The sequence below is a fragment of the Poromitra crassiceps genome (assembly GCF_964638095.1).
Source record: "Poromitra crassiceps genome assembly, chromosome: 26".
Taxonomy (NCBI): domain Eukaryota; kingdom Metazoa; phylum Chordata; class Actinopteri; order Beryciformes; family Melamphaidae; genus Poromitra; species Poromitra crassiceps.
In genome coordinates, this window is record NC_139640.1 from 14,919,233 (window position 1) to 14,944,707 (window position 25,475).

Genomic DNA, 25,475 nt, shown 5'->3' on the forward strand with positions numbered 1-25,475 from the left:
GTGTGTCCCGCGCTGGAATTGCAAAAAAAATAAAAAACAACAAAATGCAACATGCAAGATACCCGCTGAATAAGTGTCCAAATGTTCATGTCATTCTGGCCAATACTATATAGATTAGATTAGATTAGATTTATTTCGAACATGGTGAAAACAAAAACAAAACAAAGATAAAAAATAAAAGAAATATAGGCAAGAAGTGCCAAACAATCATAGTCAATTGGAATTCACAGCATCCAATAGACAGCAAATTCACAATCAATTTACATTTGTTTATCATGCCCGAAACATAACATTGCAGTTTGGAATATGGAATATCTTTCAATAATCTTTATGACGAAAAGGCTAAAAGTAATCTCATGTGTAAGAAATTACTGTTCTACATTGAAGTAAAAATTTAAATAATTAACTAGTTGGTTTTGGATTTATTTAGATTCAAGAGTGCATTTTTGTTCGTGTGACCCTCAACACAGGCTTTGAGAATCCCGGGCCACTTACTGATACTTATGCTTAAATTAACCCACTCATATTCTGGTTTATTTCAAGAAAAACATTTTGGCTAGTGTAAATTCTAATTGGCTGGTAACTTTAAAATCTAGCAGCCATATTGGCAGGTGGTCAAAAAAGTTAATTTCAAGCCCTGCAGGGAGAGCAGGTGGTGACATAGGAGTGAGTGAGAAAAGGATCAAATATTGGTGGTTAAGCCTGAATAATGACCTCACAACTGTTCATTCAAAATGAGTTATTCCTCTAAACCTGGCTTCAAATGCCCCAAATCTTTTGCAACGGCGCCGTTCAGCCCCCAGCAAAATCTGGCCCTCTGGTAGCGAGGACATTTTTGTGTGGCCCTCTCTATCATCAAAGTTGCCCATCCCTGGCTTAGGGTCTCCAAGGGGGTCTGAGGGGGTCCCTAAAGCCAAAGGGGAGGGCTACCCACCCTAAAGGGGTCAGAAGACCAAGCCCCACAGTCCCCGGCATTCCCCATAGCTCCAGCCTCCAACCCCACGGCGCAACTTGACCTTTGCCTGACCCCGACCAGGTGCCTCGGTGTCCGTTCCATAATACACACAAGGGTACCGGGCACGCTAGATCCAACGCACAAGGTGCATGACAGAGCGTTGATATATTGCGCCGTTGGAGTGAGAATGGGTTGAGAACCTCACTCTGGTATAGCGGTAAAAAAAAGGCTCTTCTATCTTTACAACCATCCACCAAATGTATGAAGCAGGCCTGCTTTATTGCGCAATCCAAATCTTCGTAAAAACCTTGCCATTTTCAGCGTGTAGCTATGCTAGCTTGCTAGGTAGCGTTGTTGTTTCACAGCAGCGGAGGGATTTGAGAGCGACACGCAGGGAGCGGAAAGGGATTTCCCTTCGCTCCGACTGAAATGGTCGGAGCCAATGGGAGAGCTTAGACCCGCAGCCTACTTCCTGTGAGTCAGACTACAGCCTAGCTAGTGTCCTCTAGAGAGAGAGTGGCGTCAGCGGAGGACCAAAATGCGAGACTCATTAGCCAATGAACAGCCAGGAATGGGTCTCGCGCTACGCTTGCATGCTAAAATAAAGCTGATAATGTACAATTTGATTCAAGGGGGGAAAAAGCCTTTCAGAGTACAACACAAACTCTCTCTTTTGCTGCAACTCGACAGTGCTGCTTAATCCAGGACCTTACTTCCTGGAACTCTTGAGAGTAAAAAAAACTGGCCCATTGGAGTGAATGGAGATGTCGGGACTCTTCTATCTATACGGCTCTGAGCCTAGCCAATCAGAGGCTTTGCCCGGAAATGCTGACTTGTGATTGGAGGGTCTGACCATGCAAGACCAGTGCCTGTGTACCAACTACTACCACTCACAGCCTGAGGGCCCTGCTAGTCCTACTTCCCCGTCCTGTCTACTGCACTACTGCTCATGCGAACTTGACTCAGTACCGAGAAACAAACACAAGCCACAGAGACGTCAGCAGGCACTTCCTGTCTGTCTCTCCATTACTGTGACACCACAGCTTCATACATAGACTCAGGCCCAGCACGTAACAGGATGTGAGCTACCAGCACGTAACAGGATGTGAGCTACCAGCACGTAACAGGATGTGAGCTACCAGCACGTAACAGGATGTGAGCTGCCAGAACTGCAGGAACTGTACAACCAGCGGTGCCTCAGGAGGTCCCTGAAGATCATCAAGGAGGACACAAACCACCCCCACAACAGCCTGTTCTCCCTGTTACCCTCAGGGAGGAGATACAGGGTCCCAAAAGCACGTACAAATCGCCTGAGGGACAGTTTCTTCCCACAGGCCACGAGACTCCACACACAAATAAACTCCCAACAATCATGTAGTAGCTGCACTGCAGCTGCTACCATTACGTATGTTTAATTAGGCCTATGCTGCCTATCTGCACCTGTACAAACAGAATGTTTAATTATGTTTAATTATGTTTAAATTATGTCTATACTATTTGCACCTATGTGCAGTGAATATGTCACTGTTTTTTGGCTTGTTTTATTGCTTTACTGCCTTATTGCTTGTTGTTTCTCTTGTTTTCCTGCACCCATATGCCCTGTTATTTTGCACTATGTTGTAACGGAGTCTACAGCACAAGAATTTCACACGTGATACTTGTACTACGGAGTGACAATAAAAATCTTGAATCTTGAATCTTGAATCTTGAATCTTGAATCTTGAATCTTGAATCTTGACTCAAGGGCTTCAGCAGCAGCAAGTCAGAGTATGTGGGGTGTGGGTACCATCTGTTGGACAGATTGGAGTAGTGCATCCCAAATGCTGCTTTGATCATGGAGATAAACTATCAACTAAATGTAGTTTACTTGTTGTTGTGCAAAGTATAATTTGACACAATTTCGATATCTCATTAGTTGATCAAATAGATAGCGGAGGAACTATGGCTCTGTCGGTGTCATGCACATTTGGGGTGCAGCAGGTCCTGAAGTGAAAGATAGGGCACCTCTCCTATAATTATTTATATTAAATATATATTTATATTTATAAACATCACATAGATTAACCCTGTTGCCCCTGGGTGACCCCATTTGAGGTACTCACCTCCTTCCAATTTACCACTAATTTTAAAATAAAAAATGTAATGAAATAAAACATACTATGGCAATAAAGACTTCAGATTTCCAAGACATTATTGTTAAAGTACAGGCGCAACATATACACATACTACAGAAAAATGTGAGACACAATGTACTAAGAAAATTTAATTTTATATAGTGACATCAAATTTGGAGAAAAATGCTCTTAGAAATGCCTACTATGGAGACTAACATAATCACACATGATTAATACTTTTGGGCTCATTGAACCCACAAGAGTCTCATCTTTCCAGTCATACCCAATTTATGCAAGTCCAAGACCGTGTATGAATCCTGAATGAAGTGCTCAAATAGAATAGGTGAAAATAACATTTACTGCATGCAAAAATTGCATGGGATTAGCATAAAGTAGGCGTGTCGGTAAAGGGAAGACTCATGGGTATCCATAGCCCCATTCTCATTCAGATATTTTGAGGTGAGAGGTCAAGGGACCCCTCTGAAAATGGCCATACCAGTTTTACCCTCGCCAAAATTATTATTTTATTAAGTTATTAGCTCCCTTCCTGACAAGCTAGCATGACCTGGGTGCTACCAATGGATGCATTATGTCTTCTATATAGTTTCATATGATGCAGTATCTTCACTCTCATGTCATGTTGACCGTGGACATGTCTTGCAAAAATGGCACTTATGAGTCAGAGGCCAAAAGGGCAGGTGCTTGGGCACCACCTCGGGTCTATCTGTGCACGTCCCTGACCTGTGCACGTCCCTGACGTGTGCACGTCCCTGACCTGTGCAGTAGGGGTGTGAATCTTCACTGGCCTCACGATTCGATTCGATTACGATTCAGAGGGCTACGATTCGATTCGATTCCGATTTATCGATGCATCTCGATGCATTTTAAATTGATGCATCATTTTTTTCCGCAATACATGATTTATTTTTTCTCACTTTCTTTTTTCTCACTGTGTGGCTACTTTTAAAATAAAAGTGCATTTGGAATTGCATTGTATTATGATCCATAATTAAAATAAACAATTGCATGTACTTTCATTATATTTTTATTTGATTATAAAAAAATAAAAAATAAAAAATAAAAAATAATACAAATTTAAATAATCGATTTTTGACATTTGTGAATCGATGCAGAATCGTGCACGTCCGCATCGCGATGCATCTTATAATCGATTATTTGACACCCCTACTGTGCACGTCCCTGACCTGTGCACGTCCCTGACCTGTGCACGTCCCTGACCTGTGCATTTGTTTTTCAAAAGTGATATTAAAAATGAGTGGTCTGACAGTGACAAAAGACTTGAGTTATTAATCTGTCATGCGATTGAGATCTAGCATTTTGCAACACTTAACACTTTTGTCTCCAGCGCGTTACACCATTGTAGCTGACAATATTTATAACAATATTTGTTACCTGCGCCAAGGAGGTTATGTTTTCGGCCGGCTATATTGTTATTATTATTATTATTGCTATTATGACATGTTTAACTGTTAGCTTGTTTGTCATGCTACTTCCAGGTCGTATGAAAGTACCGCCTCAGTCTAATGTGACTGAAGAAGGTTTGATCCAAACTATGACACCTGCAGACATCGGCCACACCACCTCCCCCAGCAGTAGGATACCTGCAGTCATCGGCCACACCACCTCCCCCAGCAGTAGGATACCTGCAGTCATCGGCCACACCACCTCCCCCAGCAGTAGGATACCTGCAGTCATCGGCCACACCACCTCCACCAGCAGCAGGATACCTGCAGTCATCGGCCACACCACCTCCCCCAGCAGCAGGATACCTGCAGTCATCGGCCACACCACCTCCCCCAGCAGTAGGATACCTGCAGTCATCGGCCACACCACCTCCACCAGCAGTAGGATACCTGCGGACATCGGCCATACCACCTCCACCAGCAGTAGGATACCTGCGGACATCGGCCATACCACCTCCACCAGCCGGGGGAGTCAAAGCACTGCTACGACTGTAACTTTGACCACGGGCAGCAGCGCTAATGTGACAACCAAGGAACCCGATAATATTACAACGGCAACTGGAAAGCATAGCGCCTCTCTAGGCACCACCTTCCCCCTCTTCACCGATAAGGTGAATATTAGTGTGAGATCGCCCCCTGCTGCCACAAGCTCTCAGCCTGACCACTTCTACAACTTCACTGATGTGACGGACTCCACGACTGAGACACCAGGACAGGAGATCAACCCCATCAGCAAGCTAAAGAAAACCACAATTACTGACCAATCCATGCCCAGTCATCATCGATCTACTGCCCAGACCCAGTTGTCTCTGACTGTAAGCAATCAGACGACATTAAGTGAGGAGCTGAGCAAGTCCGTCCCACCTACAATGAATCCAGAAGGTGGTCCCCTAACAATGAATCCAGAAGGTGGTCCCCTAACAATGAATCCAGAAGGTGGTCCCCTAACACAGGCAGAGAGCAGCACCCTGACACAGGCAGAGAGCAGCACCCGAACACAGGCAGAGACCAGCACCCGGACACAGGCAGAGAGCAGCACCCGAACACAGGCAGAGGAGACCAGCACCCCAGGACACACTGTGATGAACCCAGAAGATGCTGGTGCACCCTCAACTTTGAGCACTGGAGATGGCACGGGAGACAGCGAGGGAACAGGTAATAATGACGATGCACCATCTTTTCTTTTTTCTTTTGGTGGGGGGGGACTCTGTCAGCGCTTACCTTGGGTAGGCCGGCCTCCCCAGTGGGCCTCCAAATAGTTTCAGGGCAGGCTCAGTGATTGGAAGTTTTTTTTTTTTTTTTTTTTTTAATAGGGACAGTGCAGCATTTATGAACATTTGCATGTAAATGTGCCAGATTGTAGCCTTAGCTAATTTCCATCCGTAGTCCCTTGACAGGTAAAGTGCAAGAGTTTAAAAGAAAAAAGAAATTTTAGTGCATACATAGGGCAACTGACAGGGATACGATGTAAGTAACACATACATACAGTACATATGGGGTAAAGTATAGTGTATAAGTAAAAAGGAGACATACATATACATGAAGGAGGCATTTGACTTTCAGGGGTGTGCATATACAAATAAACAAAAACAGGAGACATTTGTTTATTTTTTTACATTAGATATTAGGCTACATTAGTTCTACCAAAAGTGATCAAATCGCATAACCTATTTGTGTGTGATTTGGTTAACGAGATAGTTCAGAGATACAGTAGCTAGTCTTGGAGAATTGTATTTATTTTTGTAATCATGATTCAATATAGGCATCGAAGAATTTAACGAAACTAAGCAAGTAAACTTAAGGGGAGGCAGTGGCACCTTTTTCTAAGCTTTGTGTGAGGGGAGGCACAGTCTCACTCTTTGAAACCCCCTGTGCTAGGCGGCCTGTTGGTTTAACCCTGCATGTTACTGTATACAGGCTGATAGCCTGTGGAATAAAATAGTTCCTATTGCTTGTTTTAAGCTGTAGGAGTTGGAAACTGTCCTGTAGAATTGTATAAAATTTTTGGAGAATGAGTTTGGTGTACTAGGCCGGTGGCTGTCTCTTGCTCAATGCCCATCATTTTACCTGCATTTTTCCTCATTTGGCGTTGCAATCTGGCTTGGTTCTGTTAACCCTTCACCTTACGCATGTTTCCAAGTACAGTAAGCTACACAGACACGACCAAAAGACAAGACACACTGAGGCCATTTACACCTGGCATTAACATGCCTTTTCTGCCATCAGATTGCAATCGGATTGTGCTGGCGACCACTTGAAAGTACAGGTGTTAATGCCCCCAGGACACATTGAAGATGGATTGCAATCTGATCGGCCAAACCACCTCCGGAGGTGGTCAGGGACGCATTGTGTACACATTGAACACAAGTGTAAATGCAATGTGTCCTCTCAATCTGGATACAGCAACTGTATGCGGATTGAGAGGACACCCATTCTGGGTGATCAAATTGCCATCAGATTGCAATCTGATCACCCAAAACGCATGTTAACGCCAGGTGTAAATGAAATCAGGCTAATGTGGTCAAGCACAATCTGATGACAGAAGATAACGCATCTTAATGCCAAGTGTAAATGGCCTCACTGAAGTACCGATGTGAGAAACATTCGTAAATACTGACATTAAAACGGTTCATGGAATATGAAAGCAAAGCTAAAGATGCAGCAGACGAGATGTGTGAAAAACACAGATGAACATCAGCATTTTCTTGCTGCAGACTGGCCGCCTTCACCGCCATGCTTCTTCATCTCCTGCTGTGGCTTTGACAGTTGACAGTTAGCTCAGCTTCAGGCTAGATGCTGTTTTAAGGTAGACAATCAAATCCAGATTAGAGTGACATGTGTTGGGGGTGGGAGGGGGAGGAGAAGAAGAAGGCCAACAGACACTCCTCCAGGCCTCAACATGCAGCTTTATCTTAGTGTTATTAGTTGGACTCTGTCTGCCAGAATCCCCCAAAATGTACTGATCTGTACTTTCCTGCTCCAGAACCAGATGTGAAGTCTTCTGTCCCTATCCCCAGTACAATACAATAACAGTGACTACTTGTTCCCAGTGTTGGGGTAACTCATTACAAAAGTAACATATTACATGTAATATATTACTTTTAGCAGTAACTCAGTAATATAACTTATTACTTATAGGATTTCAGTAATATTATACCAGTTACTTTGTCAAGTAACTCAAGTTACAAATTGAGTTTTTTTTTTTAAATCAAAGCACATTATTTAAATAAAGATACAATTTTTTCCTAATCAAATTGTGTGTTTTCATGCAAATAACCACTATAGATGACAATAACAAAGGAAAAGAATAACATTTTGAATTTTGGATTGTTTACACTGACTTCAAGGCGGTTGACATTATTTTTCGGGATAGTTCCGGGGCAGCGATGTCATTCTGCTGCTGCTGTTGTTTTGGTGAAAGTAATGCAAAAGTAGTGTAATAAAGTAACGAGTTACTCTACACAGAAAGTAATATTGTAAAGTAACTTATTATTTTAAAATGAAAGTAACTACTAATATGTAGTATATTACATTTTGAAAGTAACTTGCCCAACACTGCTTGTTCCCTCTCTGATCCTAGAAACTGGTGCACAGCGTTATCTGTTGATCATATTTCCAATCCTGGCATTGATCACCCTGGGTGCAATTCTCTACAGGAGACACATGATCAAGAGGAGGTGAGTGGGCATCTTGATGCTTCCTACCTGGGTGCAGCCAGCTAACAAACAATGAGGCCATTTACACCTGGCGCTAACATGCATTTTCTGTGATCAGATTTCAATCAGATTGTGTTTTATCACTTGAAATGCCAGGTGTAAACACCCCCAAAATGCATTAAAGAAGGATTGCAATCTGATCGGCCAAACCACCTCTGGAGGTGCTCAGGGATGCATTGTGTACACATTGAACACAAGTGTAAATGCAATGTGTCCTCAATCTGGATACAGCAACTTTATGCGGATTGAGAGGACAACCATTTCTGCAATCTGATTGCAATCAGATTGCAGAAAACGCATGTTAACGCCAGGTGCAAATGCAATCAGGCTGAAGTGATAAAATACAATCTGATTGCAATCTGATGGCAGAAACCACATGTTAACGCCAGGTGTAAATGGCCTCAATGATACCATATGTCACCATACACATTCTGCTTACATTTGTCTCAAGAAGAAGTAACAACACATGGTTTGATGTAAATCTAGAAGAGTGATCCCCCCTCACTCTTTGTGCAGGATGGATCTTCCGCCTCCGTTCAAGCCCCCTCCTCCTCCAGTCAAGTATTCAGCGATAACACTTGATGAGATTCCAGCAGCTGATAGTGTTGTCGCCCCCTGTAGGTTTGAGACAGCAGAATTTTAATTTTAATTTTAATGCATGTTGATAATGTTCCTATATTAACCATGACATTTCCTTGCTTTGCGGTACATACAATAGTTTTCTTTTATACACGTTTTATGCAAAAAATAAAATTTAATACATTTTTGTTAATTTGTCCATGATTCTTTTTTTTATTTTTTATTCTTTTTGTATGGGCATATAATTGTCTGTGTTTTTATTGTTTACATTTTGTCTTTTATGTTATTTTTTTGAATTTGATATGTTGATGGTGGCTTTGTAATGACAGTCATTTGCTTTTTGTGTGATTATATATATTTGATGCAGTTGCAAACAAGTATTTAATTGACATATAGAAACCAAACTGCTGTTCGTAGGCACTGTGGGGTTGATTTACTCTACAGAGAATCTGCTGTAATGCTCATTTGTTCAACCTGTTTAGGATTTCCTGCCATGACAACCAAGAGGCCAAATTACCTTCTCTAATGCAGTGGTTCTCAAATGGGGGTCCGGGGACCCCCAGGGGTCCATGGCACTTTGCCAGGGGGTCCGTGAAAAGTTTCCAGGAAAATAAAAATACAAACTTTTTTTGTTGTTGCAAAAGCTTCATAGTTCAACGAAAATATGTTATGCTTTAAATCTAAAATGGTTCATGGATTACATTCTAATCGGACAAACCGATCAATTTAAAAGTCAAGCACGTTACCATGGAAACAATTAAGCTTAGCCCAAAATCACAAATCATAATGAGGGGGTCCCCGGTATATTCTTTATCTTGTAAGGGGTCCTTGGCTGAAAAACATTTGAGAACCTCTGCTCTAATGTACAGTAGTTAAAGGAGAATTCAGGTTTTTTTTTACACCCTGGACCTTATTTCCAGCTTTAAATATGATGTTTAAGTCACCCTGACAACTGTCGGTTTGATTGGCATCAGCAGAAACGATAATCAGTTTGAACTGCTTCCTGAAAACGAGGAAAACAGGGCATGTGAAATGCCTGTATTTATGTCTTGTAAATAGCTTATTTTCCGACACACAGCGGCTCATATGCTTATTATATCAGAGAGAAAACGAGATGAGAGCGATCTAACGTACCTCCGTGCCGCTGGCAGCCTGCTCTGTTTGCTGTCTGTCATATACTCAATATAGATCAATTGATTTATTCTATTATGCAAACCCAATGAGTCCTCTATAAGTTTTTAGCTCTTTTTGCAACTGCTGCGCCTGTTGCCTAATGCACTTTTATACTATTTTTTTAAAGTTTTGTTGTGATGCTTTTAAATGTCCATTTTATTCTCTTCTTGTATTCTTTTATTTTCCTGTCATCCATTTTATGTGAAGCACTTTGAATTGCCTCTGTGTATGAAATGTGCTATACAAATAAACTTGACTTGACTTGACTATTGTACTGTCAATATTGCAAACTGACAGACTGGCATACATCAAAGACCACTGTAGTCCACAATTACCAGAGTGTTGCTGAAGCTTACAAAAACTTGCTTGAACCACAAACCACATGGGCTTACTGGCCAACTTTGTAACACCCACTGATTGTCTTTTCCGCAATGAACGCCCATAGGAAGTGTGTGTTGGAAACTTTCGTAATCATATCTAGTTGGTGACATTTTGAACCAGTTTGAATTTGATACTGCACCGTTCATTTAAATGATAATTTCATCAAGCATTATAGACATATACATTCTTTATACATCCTGTGCATTTTTGCACAGATTCACCAGATTCTGGCACCTCAATGGTGGAACGAGCTCCCCCCTTCGGTCAGGACGGCCGAATGACTGCCCATCTTTCGGCAAAGACTAAAAACACACGTTTTCAGGCTCCACCTGGGCCCATCTTGAACTAACATCTCTCTCTCTCTCTCTCTCTCTCTCTCTCTCTCTCTCTCTCTCTCTCTCTCTCTCTCTCTCTCTCTCTCTCTCTCGACTTTACAACTCTATTCCTTCAGGAAGTTGTCACTGTCATAGATTGTGTTGCATAGTTGATTTCTCTATTGTTGACAAAAATGTGATATTGTAAGTCGCTTTGGATAAAAGCGTCTGTGAAACGATGTAATGTAATGTAATGTAATGTAATGTAATGTAATGTAATTAAATTTGCTCAGATCCTGCTTAAATGATTTTCTCAATTGATATGCAGTAATAGAATAAAATATTAAATAAAAAATGACTCAACTGCAATTATCCAAGCTTAGACATTGTCTGAATTGCTTTCCCTCCCCCCCCCCTCTCACACACACACACACACACACACACACACACACACACACACACACACACACACACACACACGCACACACACAGTGTTGATGGACCCATTTCACAGCAACCATTTTGAGATAGTAAAACAGGAAGTAAAGCAGGTGTAACCAATACCATTAATTATGGTTCCATGCATTTAGGTGTTCCAGTGCCAGGGCCCTCGTTGATCTTATTGGTTACACCTGCTTTTTACGACCTCAAAAAAGAGGCTGTTGTGAAAAGAGCCTGAGTTGTTCAGTGCACAATAGGCACATATATCCTGTGCATGGGGCTTCACATTATATATCAAAGAAAATGAATCTTGCACACACACACACACACACACACACACACACACACACACACACACACACACACACACACACACACACACACACACAACATCCTGCCCTCAGTGCTGCGGTTGGAAAAACAAAAGAACAGATTGTCCCGTGGCTGTATGTGTTGTACGTGTTGATTGAGCACATATTCACATATTCATATATTCAGCCCGCATTCTTTAACAAAACATTACTACATTTGGAAATTCTGGATCACTTGATGAGATATTTGTTACAGCAAAACCAGAATCTTACAATTCGGTGTTTGCATCAAATACAAAAAAATCCGCCTTTTTAGGGGGAAAGGCTTTTTGTGTGTATGCTGACTTTTTATTAAAAATGTAAAATATGTTAGTTGAAATTCTGAATTGCAAAGAAAGATGCTTAAGAAGAACCATTGTCATTTATGGGTAAGGATACAATGGTTTATCTGAAATCATATTGTACTTAGCAATATTTTTTAGACAGGGGGGCCTCAGACTGAGGTTACCATGTTTCCTGTTTGTAACTGAAAAAGAGCACACAGTATTCAAAGAGCTACGATAACACAGGGTTAACTAACGAGTGGTAAAAATAGACTCCAGTGCAGCGTACCTCAATGACTAAACACTGTGACGCCCTGTAGCCTCAGAGAGACAACCCATATTACTCAAGACGACTGGAATATGCCATCAGGTAAGACCAGATGATATAACTTTCTGAATTTCTAAAACTATATTTAGAACTTGAAATCTGGTTTTGTAATTAATAGTACTACATTGAACAAGGACTCACTGCCAACATTTTATGTCGACGTAATGCTGCAATATTTTCTCTTTGACACAAAAAAGACAATAATGCAAAATGCAACGGATATATTGATTTCTGTATCACCTCACAAAATAACACACACACATTTAGAATTGATAATCACACATCAGATATATCCTTTTTCTATGAAACCGGAGCAACCCGGAGTCCAATTCCTTGTATGTGTATCCTACATACTTGGCCTTGGCCAATAAAGTTGATTCTGATTCTGATTGTTGGGTGTTTGGTGACTGTTAACATAGTTAACTTCTGCCAGACTTATTAATGAAATTATTTATTTGATCAACAAAAATACAACAAATACGCCATAAAACGTTGGTTGGTTGTAGTGAGAAGTACAGTGTGAGTTTCCAAAGAAAGTTGTCGGTACTGTAGTCTCGGTTTCCAGACGTTTGGCGCACCATTAACAGTCAATGCAACAGAGTGATCACCATTAACAGTCAATGCAACAGAGTGATGGGGACATATTTTTGAGCATTTCAAAATCAATAAGAGACTATATGATCAGGCAAGATTTGAATTTGCCACGTCAGGCTATTGGATAACGGATTTGTCAGAATAATGAGACAAGCATGACACATATTTCTTTTTTAAATTATGCTCTTATAGCCCAATTTTTTATTTCACCTTTTAAACATTAACAACATGTAGCCTACATGGATAAGTCAGAGATTTGATAGATTCTGATTCTGATTCTGTCTGAATGATGACCATGCTTGATTGTATTATTTTGTCATTGCTTCTAATGTTTTATCTTTTCTATTTTTATTTACCTTCACCAAGGGAAATTCAGAGCAATAATGGAGATATTTAATAACGATTTCAGCCATAAATTTGACATCAGTTTAATAAATCAACTACTGTATTTCTTACTAAATCGTGGAGGTTTGTTATTTGTCTTTTAGAGTGCCGCGATGTGTGGGTGGGTCTAACAGTGAGCTCTCTGGCCTTGCTGGTCTCTGTGTGTCTCAATGTCATCTTCTGCATCTTGAGACGGAGGACCCCCATTTATACAGGTATGATCTCTGTGTGTCTTAATGTCATCTTCTGCATCTTGAGACGGAGAGCCTCCATTTATACAGGTATGATCTCTGTGTGTCTTAATGTCATCTACTGCATCTTGAGACGGAGAGCCTCCATTTATACAGGTATGATCTCTGTGTGTCTTAATGTCATCTACTGCATCTTGAGACGGAGAGCCTCCATTTATACAGGTATGATCTCTGTGTGTCTTAATGTCATCTACTGCATCTTGAGACGGAGAGCCTCCATTTATACAGGTATGATCTCTGTGTGTCTTAATGTCATCTACTGCATCTTGAGACGGAGAGCCTCCATTTATACAGGTATGATCTCTGTGTGTCTTAATGTCATCTTCTGCATCTTGAGACGGAGAGCCTCCATTTATACAGGTATGATCTCTGTGTGTCTTAATGTCATCTACTGCATCTTGAGACGGAGAGCCTCCATTTATACAGGTATGATCTCTGTGTGTCTTAATGTCATCTACTGCATCTTGAGACGGAGAGCCTCCATTTATACAGGTATGATCTCTGTGTGTCTTAATGTCATCTACTGCATCTTGAGACGGAGAGCCTCCATTTATACAGGTATGATCTCTGTGTGTCTTAATGTCATCTTCTGCATCTTGAGACGGAGAGCCTCCATTTATACAGGTATGATCTCTGTGTGTCTTAATGTCATCTACTGCATCTTGAGACGGAGGGCCTCCATTTACTAGGGGTGGGAATCACCAGATGGCCACGATACGATACTAAAATGATACTTGAGTCACGATACGATAGTATTGCGATATTGCGATATATTGAATATTGCGATATATTGAATATTGCGATATTTCGATATATTGCGATTTCTTACTTTTCAACTGCAAATGATGTCCCCAAAGGAAAACTTTGTCAACATCTGGTTTATATAAGAACAATTTTCCAGTCTGTACATCTGACTTCAACCATTTTATTGCAGCAACATTGTCAAGTAGACAGACCAACAACTTTCATAAAGTCATGTCATAGTTGCATGCACCTGACAAACTGAACTGTTTGTTACAGTCTTACAGTCCACCTTAACTGGATGTGTGTGTGGACTACTGTACTTAGGTAGTTTATGAACAATGTAACTTCACTTCACTTGCACAAAACATCTTGTGCAGCCCATTCAGTAACTGGGGAATTTGTAAATTACTCTTATGACAAAACTGTTACTGTTAAAACAAAATGAAAATATGCTACCGTTTGTTTACTGCTGGCCTTGGAACTCAGGTTTATAGCAGCCGGTGGCCTGGCCTGGCCTGGCATGGCATGGCATGGCATGGCATGGCCTGCAAATTTTTTGTTGTTGTTGTTGCAATATCGATACTTGGCGTCCAAATATCGATACAATATCGTCAGGCAAAATATCGTGATACTATGGTGTATGGATTTTTCCCCCCACCCCTACCATTGCTTGTCATTTACACAGGTATTGCTTGTCAACACAGATTTTCAATAAGCTGTTTCGCCGTTTTTAAATTAAACAGCCGGTGAAGGGGAGCACTTTGCTAGCCTTTTCCTCTTAAGTTATTGCATTTTTTGACAATTTTTTGTTGATTCCAAGTCTCTCCTAGCCTTTACAAAGTCATTAAGTCATACAATCATAGCAATTGCCAACTCTTTGTTTTTGCAGACACTGATGAGCATCTGTACCCACCAGCCAGTCAAACAGAGAGGTATGTTTATTTAAGAGGGCATACGTATCCATCATAAATTGTGTCCATGTCATCTTATATATTTGTCCAATATGTGTAAAATGTGTCTTTCGTAACACACAATCCAACACATGTCTATTGTCATTGTTATTGACGACCTTGTATGAACAATCTGTGAAATTGTTGCTCTGTGTCTTAATCCAGACGGTCTGAAGATGAAGGAGATGATTTCCATGATCATCATGGGCAGCAGGAAAATCCAATCTATGGGAACATCAGCACAGACAGAGGTGAGGCCAGGCCTGCCTTCACAGCCTTCTGATTTAAGCTATAACAGACAGAGGTGAGGCCATGCCTGCCTTCACAGAGCATGTTAACAGCATGTTGACTCTCGTATGAGCAGTGTGCAGCCATAGATCTGCAGGCGGGGCCCCCTCTGACTGTTCCAAAGCAGTTCAAAGTAAAGGTGGCCAACCGGCTTTAGAACGTCCTCCCTGAGGAGATAAAGCCCCCCAGCTTTAGAACATCCTCCCTGAGGAGATAAACCTAGCAGAATCACTGCTTTATTTTAAATCACTTCTTAAAACTCATTTTTATTATAGACTTGCTTTTATGTGATGTCATCTTTTTATCTTCTTTCTATATTTTATAGGCTAGCGGTATATTATCTTTTTTTTTCATCTCTATATTTGTTTCTGTCAGCTTTTTATCAGCTTCTCATCGTCTTTCTATTGTCGTTATGTCCTTGAGCTTAACTCCGTCTTAATTCTATCTGACTTTTATTCTACTTTACTCTTTATTTTTTGGGTTTTCATCCTACGATCCCTGTTTCTTATTTTTATTCTCCTTTAAATTCATAATCGGAGTATTGTGCTTTTATTGTGTCTGTCAAAGCACTAAAAGGTTCTATACATAAATCAAGTTAAAGTGAAGTTATTATTTAGGACACTCCCTACATTTTTACATGTGTTTTACAAAGTACTGATCAAATTCTGGAAATTGGAATACCAATGAATTAAACACTAATGAGAAGTGGATTTCTATGACAATTCAGCAATTTGTGTGTGTGTGTGTGTGTGTGTGTGTGTGTGTGTGTGTGTGTGTGTGTGTGTGTGTGTGTGTGTGTGTGTGTGTGTGTGTGTGTGTGTGTGTGAATTTGTATTTGTGTACAATATAATCTTGTTGAGGATGTCACGAAGAGCAGCTGCACATTGGGGCCAAGCTTTTGATCAAAGAGCTAACGAATAGCATGTAGCCTACTAACTCTATGGTGTCGGCTCATTTTGACTGTACACCATCAGATAAGATCACATCACTTTCCACTCACTGTCTCGCTGTAGAATCTATTGAAGCCTGGCTGGCGAGGCCTGGTTCTATGGGGGTGCAAAAGCATGCATTGCACCCTCAGTTTAATATTTTGCACCCTCAGGCTGTAGCAGGTCAATTTTAAAGCTAGAGTGAAGAGTGGTATCTAGGGGTGCAGAGATCGATCGGCACGCAATCTGTATCGGCCGATTTTGACCTCAAATATGCGATCGGCTGATTGCCGATATTTCTTTATATAAAAAAAGAAAGAAAAAAAAATATATATATATATTATAAAGCCCTATCACTAATCAGGCTTTCCAACGATATAAAATACAATACCAATTGGTATTATTAAAGGGGAGAAATAATCGACCGAAATAACGTTTCCAAACTTTTTTTGAGGAGTTTATATATCGGTGATCGGTGATCGGTGATCGGTGATCGGTGATCGGTGATCGGTCGATGATCCCATAGGCGATCGGCGGCAAAAAACGTGATCGGTGCACCCCTAGTGGTATCATATGAAAATAGAAGACCATGTCATTCTATCTTGTTGGGAAGGGGGAGAAACAACATCCTAATCCCATTAGGATGGCGTTTTTGGCAAAAACCATGCATCCCCCCCCCCCCCCCATGCAGTATAAATGTGTTACTTGCCTCTTCTATTTGAATATTTCTGCATACTTATTTCTGGAGTCCCTATAAACAGTCATGGAATTGCATAAGTTGGGGTACGGCTCCTTTCCACCCGGCCTCAAATGGTTTGGCAGAGAGGGCCGTGCCGCACTCGCAAACCAGCGGACAGGATGCATGTGTGATGGACAGTTTTATGTATTTTTTTATGACAGTATTATGCCATGTTTTCCAGGTGTTATTTGGTCAACTGTGATTGAGAGTTTGCACAAGTTTTGTTTTGCACTGAATCGGAAAGGAAAAGAAACAAGTTTAAGTTAAGTTAAGTCACCACTGGGATTGTTTTTGCTCATTTTGCATTCGGGGAGATGTTTGGAATTTAAATAGGGAGAAGTGTTATAATGTGAGCATTATATTAATAATGTATTGCTAACGGTAAATACAGCCTTGCACCCGCTAGGGGTAGCTGTTTGTAAACAGATCCTATTTTGCAAGGGTTGCTGGGATACATGGGTTGACTTCCGCTGGTCTGAGATCAGCATGTTGGTGTTCGTCCGCTCCTTAAATGGCCAAATGGTAAATGGCCTGCATTTATATAGCGCTTTTATCCAAAGCGCTTTACAATCAGTAGGTAGTCTACATTCACCCATTCATAACGCAGGGTGCCTACACACCATCGGGAGCAAGGAGGGTTAAGTGTCTTGCCCAAGGACACAGCGACAGCAGCTGGGAGGGAGCGGGGATCGAACCGCCAACCCTTGCGTCATTGGCCGACCCGCTCTACCTCCTGAGCTAAAGCCGCCCCTTGTGTACAAGACGTGCCACTGTCTGTGTATAAATATATTTCCTGCCGTTCTAAGATAAAGTACAACTGAGCACATTAAGTTGTTAACTGGTCTTTTCAAGCTGAAGTTACCACAGGAACCTTTTAAATGAGTGAGGAGTGGGGCTAAATGTTTTTAGTTCAATCCCTTATTTTATGTTTAGGCTACTTGGTTAGTAAAACAGCACATCCACTCATAAATACATGTCAAAAGACATGTATGTTAGGGTTCATACTCCTGTCAGTGCCCCTGACCAAGGCAATGGCAAAATAACTGGAGTTGCACTGCGGCTGCCCACTGCTCCTAGTTCTAGGAAGGTTCCTAGTAGAGGAGGGGTCAAATGCAGAGGATGGATTTCCCCACGGGGATAAATAAAGGATAACTTAACTTAACTTAACTTAACTTAACATCTGTGTTTCTCTTGTACCTGTACAGATGAAGTCTCAGAGGAGTGCTATGAGATGATGACCAAGCAGCGTACGAAAGATAACCCAAAGGTAATAACTGCTAACTGTATGTTCAGTACGAAAGATAACCCAAAGGTAATAACTGCTAACTGTATGTTCAGTACGAAAGATAACACAAAGGTAATAACTGCTAACTGTATGTTCAGACTGACAGCTATCACAAGCTACAGCATCGCTCTGTGATACTGCAACAGTTCTTACTCAGCTCCTCATCGTTTTAAGTAGCTGCGTTGTTTATGCTCTTGTTCTCATTACGTAATTACGTAATTATTTTCATCAGTTTTTCTTTACTATCATGCACTGGAATTGTTGAGTTAGAATGTGGGGAAAAAACATAACTATATTCATGCCGTGATCTACATGTGACGTTTGCATGTGGGTTAGGGTCAATCTAGACTCAGCTCTCAGTCTTAATCCGTTTCACTACCTTAAGACTGAGATTATTATTATTTAAATCTTTTCATAACGTTAGGTGGTGCTGTTGGAAGCCTTGCATCGGAGAACCAATCATGAGTGTTGTGGGCGGGCCTGCTTTCTGGGGGCAGTGACGCTCATGCAGAACCGGTGTCTCGCAAAACATCGCCGTACGTACCAGCAACATGTGAATTGAATACTCAGCGGTAAAATCTCAAAATGGCTTTGCAGTCAGCGACGAAAACTCCTTCCAAGTTTGTTGATGTCTGTCGCGTTTGTGGAGAAACATATTTATCGATCAGAAACAAACACAATCTTTTAACAGGACGAGATTCATCACTACGGACGATAATGGCGAGCACACGCCAATTCCGGAAGAGAAATATATTTAAATAAACCACAGCTATACATTTTGTTTGAAGCATATCAGCTTCATGCCCTGTGTTAGGACTATGATAAATGGCATTGCCGCTACCAAATAAAATTTGAATAAGAAAGATAGGCGTGAATAGTGCCGTTCCTTCAAGACGGGCTGAATGAACCAGATTTGGAACATTAAATTCCCAGACGTTTGGTGGTTAGGTGGCGCTGTTGGCGCCGCTCACCAAACGTCTGGAAACTGAGACTAGGGTCAATCTTCTGTGTCATGGTGCCAGGTGACGTTTGCATGTGGTGTTGTCTTAGCTTTGACTCTGCCTTCATTCTAAGTCTCGAAGCAGCACCAACAATATGGCGTGGCAGGCTCAGCTAAAATGGCCGTAAATCTTGAATATAACGTAGCAATCACAATAAAACAGTACATAGGCCTACTTTCCGCACAAGGTTGTTATCTGGAAAGCATACTAGCCGGTGTTCCCAAATATTGCATCGTTTCCAATACCGAGCACTTGTATACTGTACATGCCAGAGTCTGTCATTTCTGTTCTTTGCAGGGGGAACGTTAGGGTTGTGCTACAACCCAGGTTTTACGAGTGAGAACGAGAGCTCTCACTCTAGTGCCATCTCGCTGCGCCCGCATGACCATAGACCTAAAGCTGGCATTAATATTCTTAGGTTGCTACGCAGGGTTAGGTCGCAACGTGACCCTGATCGAGGGTCAAACGGATGACCCGCGAGCCTGTCCAGCACCGCGACCAAGTCCCATTTGGGAAAGAAGCAGCGCGACGGCAGGCGCAACCTACGCGCCCCCTTCATGAAGTGCGAGACTAGAGGGAGCCCTCCCACGGGCCTACCCTCAATCCCCATGTGATTGTCCCCATCACAAATGCACAGAATAGTGCCTTTTATGTAACTTAAAGGAGAATTTCGTTTTTTTTTAACCTGGATCCATCTCCTGGCATTAATTATGATTTGGCCACTCACCAGGCGATCTCCGCGGCGTTTCTGGCCGTCCTAGCGTTGTTTTGACATCAATAGCGTCCAAGTCAGTTGTAAAATGGAGCTGACTTGGGGCCAAGTGTGAGCCTGTCTTTCCTGCATCTAAATAGCTATTTTTATTCCCGTTTTCGCCAAATATCGTCAGAATCTGATCCCTCAAGAAGCACCACAGTGATATTTCGCCAAAGGCTGTTTCCTGGAGTCCCACAGGGATCAAATTACCTCAAACGTGATCTCGGTCACCAAGTCTCGTGAAGTCCCGCGATACTTTCCTGCCGACTGACCAAGTACAGGAGGACGCTTTGCGGTGGTGGTTTTAGCGCAACCTATGTGGGGTTTGGCGTAACCTATGTGGGATTCGAAATAACGAAGGTTATGCCAAACCCCACATAGGTTGCGCTAAAACCACCACCGCAAAGCGTCCTCCTGTACTTGGTCAGTCGGCATGAAAGTATCGCGGGACTTCACGAGACTTGGTGACCGAGATCACGTTTGAGGTAATTTGATCCCTGTGGGACTCCAGGAAACAGCCTTTGGCGAAATATCACTGTGGTGCTTCTTGAGGGATCAGATTCTGACGATATTTGGCGAAAACGGGAATAAAAATAGCTATTTAGATGCAAGGAAAGACAGGCTCACAGTTGGCCCCAAGTCAGCTCCATTTTACAACTGACTTGGACGCTATTGATGTCAAAACAACGCTAGGACGGCCAGAAACGCCGCGGAGATCGCCTGGTGAGTGGCCAAATCATAATTAATGCCAGGAGATGGATCCAGGTTCAAAAAAACCGAAATTCTCCTTTAAGCATGAAACTGTTTCTATTGTGCATTGTTCATTATAATAAAGATGGCATTACATGTTATTTGTATTACTCCAGACATGTAATAATGCTAGTGTCTCACCAATCTTTAACTTTCTACATCGTCTAAACCAGCCTCGTGAGCCTGATCTGAACTACGCCTCACTGGATCTGAATGTGGCCAAGAAACGCAAGAAGAAGCACCACCAGCAGCAGCAGCAGCAGCAAGGCCAGACCCAAGACCCCAGCAAACTGCAGGAGCGTCTGTCCCAGCCACTCCTCCACCCACCCCCAGCCCGCATGTCAGCGTTCCTGGAGGTGGAGGCAGAGGTGGAGGCTTCCCTTCCCTCTCGAAACATCAGCCCCATGGCTTCCCACAATAGCATCTACCTTAACAGCCAACAGATAGCGCAAGAGGCGGAGGACAGGGAGAGAGAGAGGGCCATGAACCCAGAATGGGAGCACATAGGTTGGGAAGGAGTCAGACGGCGGGAGGGTGGGGCAAGTGGAGAATGGGAAGGAGAAGAGGAGGAGGAGGAGGAGGAGTGGGAGGCAGGAGAAGATAGACAGGATGTAAGCACACAGATAGAGGAAGAGGCGACACATGAGAGCACAGATCATTTCATCAGCAGCTTCAACCATGAGATTGGCCAACAAAATTAAGCATACGGCACGGTAACGTTTTCAGAATTTAATTCTGGGGCGCATGAGAAGATGGGAAGAGGAACTCAATGTTATTTCCTATGAAATTAAAACAAAGGGGGAAAGAGTTATGCCTGTTGGGGGACCAAACAGAAGTGCCAAATATATCGAAGTACGACTTTGCAGTGATAAATGTAGGCGTGGTCACGGCTGCCAGAATGATTCTCAGATTATGGAAAAGTACATCCTCGCCAGATTTTAAAAAAGTGGGTAGAATTCATGTTGGAAATAGTATCATATGAACACATGTTGGCAAGAGTCAATGATAGAAATGATGATTTCAAAATTGCATGGGGCCGCTTCTTTGCTCATAGCACGGCTGGGACGATGTGATGTGGCTATATTATATTATATTGCTTTAATTATTTTATTTATTTTTTGCTGTGAATATATCACGGAACCAAGTATGTTCATTTATTACAGGCCTGGAAATAGGAAATATTCATTGTATAAGTGAAAGTAAAAATAATGTTTATGCTGTCTATGTGTGTAAATAAATAAAAACTTTATTTACAAAAAAACAAAGGGGGAAAGGCAGGTAAGATATTGGCTTGGTGTATCAAACAATCAATGTCATACAAATTGGATGACCATGTAACTACATAGAACTACAGTTTTACAATTAGTCTAGCCGGCCAGCCTCCCCTCCCTTCCGGGAGAGTCGTCTGGCTTGTTTGTATTGCCTATTAATTTGATGGTATACTGTATTTGCTGCTAGGGATGAAACAATTACCGGTTTAATCATAAATCACGGCTAATATTACCGATTACCATTTCAATTTTGAATTACAGTATCTTTAAAACCGTGTTACAGTGCTTTGAGAAACACAGTAAATACTGTCCATCATCAATCAAAGTTAGCAACAGTCTCCCAGACGCAATGATTCAACGCAACACAATTATTTCAGTGAGTGTATCAGTACTTTTCAAACATTTTCACCACATTTTAACAATAACGTGACAATACTGATAACCATGATCATTTTGATCACTATAATCGTGATATGAAATTAAAATTTTCATACCGTTTCATCTCTATTTGCTGCCAAGACTCACCATTTTATTTATTAATGTTTGTTATTGTAAAACCCTAAATCATTTTTTTTAAGTTATTTCCTATTGCAATATACTGCTAGAATGACAACTTTGTAACCTGCAATGTAAAACAAGATCTACTTGAGCAATTTCTTCTTTGATGTGAAGAAACTACCTCTGAACTCTCCGCCCTCAGCAACTGTAGAATGAAAATACACCTTTCTTTCCTTTCTATGTGCAGAGGATGTGATAAACATGATACAAAGTGAAAATGAAGCTCTGTCTGTGACATTTCTAGCTTAAAGGTCATGTGGAAATTTAAAATGTATTGTGAAAGATGAAGAAAACATGTCACCCAAGGCATAGAGGTACTTTTGCTGTTTTGATGTCTCACAATCATAGATCACTAAATGTCTCTCTCATAAAAACGGGGGGAAAAAATCTTTTCACTCTGACATTCGTTTTCCTCTCTGCCAGCCATGTTATTTTCTAAGCTAGAGAGGCCTGGGACTTTACAAAATCTAAGTTTTGTTCCGAAAAACTGTCAGAATTCTAAACCAGGTTAGGAGTTTTCTGAGGACAGTCCAAAAGCCTACTCCCTTCAGAGTTTCCACTGCAAAGGGAAGTGACATCACAGTGTAGGACGTAGGGAAGTGACATCACAGGGCGTAGGGAAGTGACATCACAGGGCGTAGGGAAGTGACATCACAGGGCGTAGGGAATAGGATTAGCCCTCCAGAATGACATGTACCCCCTTTCAGTAGACACCCAATTTGGGTTTCCATCCAAAGGTATCGCAAATTTTAACCGAATTTTCAGGAAGTCAGCAAAAGAAAATGTGAAATTATGCTAGGGCTGGGTCGGTTTGAAAATTTTAAAACCGGTTCGATATTGCCGTCTAAACCGGATCGAACCGGTATACCGATTTTTTTTGTAATGTAAAAAAAAAAAAAAAAATTTAAGCAGGGCTCCCGAATGTGGCCCATAACTGTCTGTAGTGCAACTTCAGTCCACCTGATAGCGATAATACACCTCTAAGCTGGTATTGTCAACCAGCAATGATACTGAATAAAAAGAAGCAGGACACCTGTGTAACAAACACACCCTGTATTTATTTCTCATAACTATTCAGCTCAACTTTTCTTCTAAACATCAAAATAATAAATGAAATAAGACTTCTGCCTATAGTGCAACTTGAGAAAAGGCTAATAAAAACACAAGCAGTGCAATCAGAATGGATTGGCTTACAGCTGAGCTGCCTTATAAACTTCAAAACTCACAAATTCACACAATATAGGGCCTAGGCATGGGTCGGTTTGAACATTTTGAAACCGGTTCGATATTCCCCAAAAAAACGTATCAAAGCGGCTGCAGTTGGTAGCGATAATGCACCTCTAAGCTGGTATGCTGCCAACCAGCACGAACACTGAATACAAATAAGCAGAACCTTTTAACTGTAACAACACACTGTTTTTATTTCTCATAACTATTCAGCTTAACTTTTCTTCAAACATCAACATAATAAAGAAAATAAGACTTTTGCCTACTAGTGCAACTTGAGAAGAGGCTAATACGAACAATAGTGCAATCAGAATAGACTGGCTTAAAAAAAAAAAAAAAAAAAAAAAAAAAGGGTTTTTCGGTTCGCACGTGATCAAACCGGTTTGGGCTCGTACACCGAACCGAACCAGTAAAACCGGAAATCGACCCATGCCTAAATTATGCGTTTTTCCATTCACTACATTATGCGGAATATATAGGAGTTGTTGAAAAGGAGGAAGTGATTAAAACATCACCAAACGCGTCAAATCATCAAAAGAGGGAAATCACCCTGCTGTGTTCTCTAAATAAAGGGGAGGTCAAGAGAAAACATCCAGGAGGAAAACATGATAGAAAGCTTGGTGAGCACACTGCTGTCTGCCTCTGCTGATCTGCCATACGTGCATGTGGTGTAAAGTAACAAAGTACAAATACTTTGTTACTGTACTTAAGTATCTTTTTTGAGTATCTGTACTTTACTTGAGTATTTATTTTTCTTTTAACTTTAACTTTTAGTCCACTACATTTTGGTAATAAAATCTATACTTTTACTCCGATACATTTCCCAAAAGCATCTTGGTTACTGGTTACTATAAAATAAACAAACAGATGAGAGGCTCTGTGGTGATGATATACAATAGTGGTTCCTAAGCGAATATATAACTGTGTTAGACCTATTTTAACACAAAAAACATCGCTGAATGCAGCTTTAAAGTCGTTATTTTCTACATTGATGCAAGTGTTATGTACAGTATGTACTTCCTGGAATGAATCAGAAGAAATATTTTATTCATTCCTGGGGATTTTTTTTATTGATCTTTGCAAACATTCACTTTGATCACACATTCAATCAAAGCCTGGTAACACACACACACACACACACACACACACACACACACACACACACACACACACACACACACACACACACACACACACACACACAGCTCCATTAAGGCCCATGTAGTGGGACAGAAACAGTCACAATAGAAATACACAACAATAAGAACTATATAGGCCACACAACAGTTTATGTTTTCATATGAATACATGTGTGTTTGGATACTCGCTATCACTGACTGATATAAGGCAAAGAAAAGAGCGCCACCTACAGGAAATCGAACATCATCCACAGAAAATTCAACTTGGAAAAAGACATCACAGTCCCGCCCACAATGTTTGATTGACAGGTGATCTGTGGGCAGTGCAGCGCAGAAACACCACAGCAATGAGAGCTAAGCACCAAAGATGGAGAGAGAGAAACACACACACACACACACACACACACACACACACACACACACACACACACACACACACACACACACACACACACACACACACACACACAGAGCTGCTTTAATAAGTCCTGT

The 25,475-nt window shown here is 41.4% G+C and overlaps 2 protein-coding genes across 2 annotated transcripts; both read left to right on the forward strand.

Moving 5' to 3' along the window:
• Positions 1-5,299: 5,299 nt before the first annotated feature.
• Positions 5,300-8,969, forward strand: LOC310798783 (uncharacterized protein). The gene is made up of 3 exons (XM_083661333.1): positions 5,300-5,708; positions 8,134-8,230; positions 8,786-8,969. The coding sequence occupies exons 1-3, from the start codon at positions 5,321-5,323 to the stop codon at positions 8,910-8,912; spliced, it is 612 nt and encodes a 203-aa protein (XP_083517459.1). The 5' UTR covers positions 5,300-5,320; the 3' UTR covers positions 8,913-8,969.
• A 3,141-nt stretch (positions 8,970-12,110) lies between these two features.
• Positions 12,111-21,489, forward strand: LOC310798701 (uncharacterized protein; the record flags this gene model as incomplete). The annotated part of the gene is made up of 6 exons (XM_083661255.1): positions 12,111-12,161; positions 13,202-13,312; positions 14,982-15,024; positions 15,208-15,293; positions 18,204-18,265; positions 20,962-21,489. Exons 1-6 carry the CDS (start codon positions 12,152-12,154, stop codon positions 21,487-21,489), a joined length of 840 nt encoding a protein of 279 aa, XP_083517381.1. The 5' UTR covers positions 12,111-12,151.
• Positions 21,490-25,475: the final 3,986 nt, after the last annotated feature.

What these genes read in the sequence shown, in the direction of transcription:
- LOC310798783 (XM_083661333.1), top strand. Translation starts at nt 5,321, where the DNA reads ATGCCCAGTCATCATCGATCTACTGCCCAGACCCAGTTGTCTCTGACT. An exon ending in GGGAGACAGCGAGGGAACAG is followed by an intron (nt 5,709 to 8,133) that starts GTAATAATGACG and finishes CTCTGATCCTAG; the next exon opens with AAACTGGTGCACAGCGTTAT. An exon ending in AGACACATGATCAAGAGGAG is followed by an intron (nt 8,231 to 8,785) that starts GTGAGTGGGCAT and finishes CTCTTTGTGCAG; the next exon opens with GATGGATCTTCCGCCTCCGT.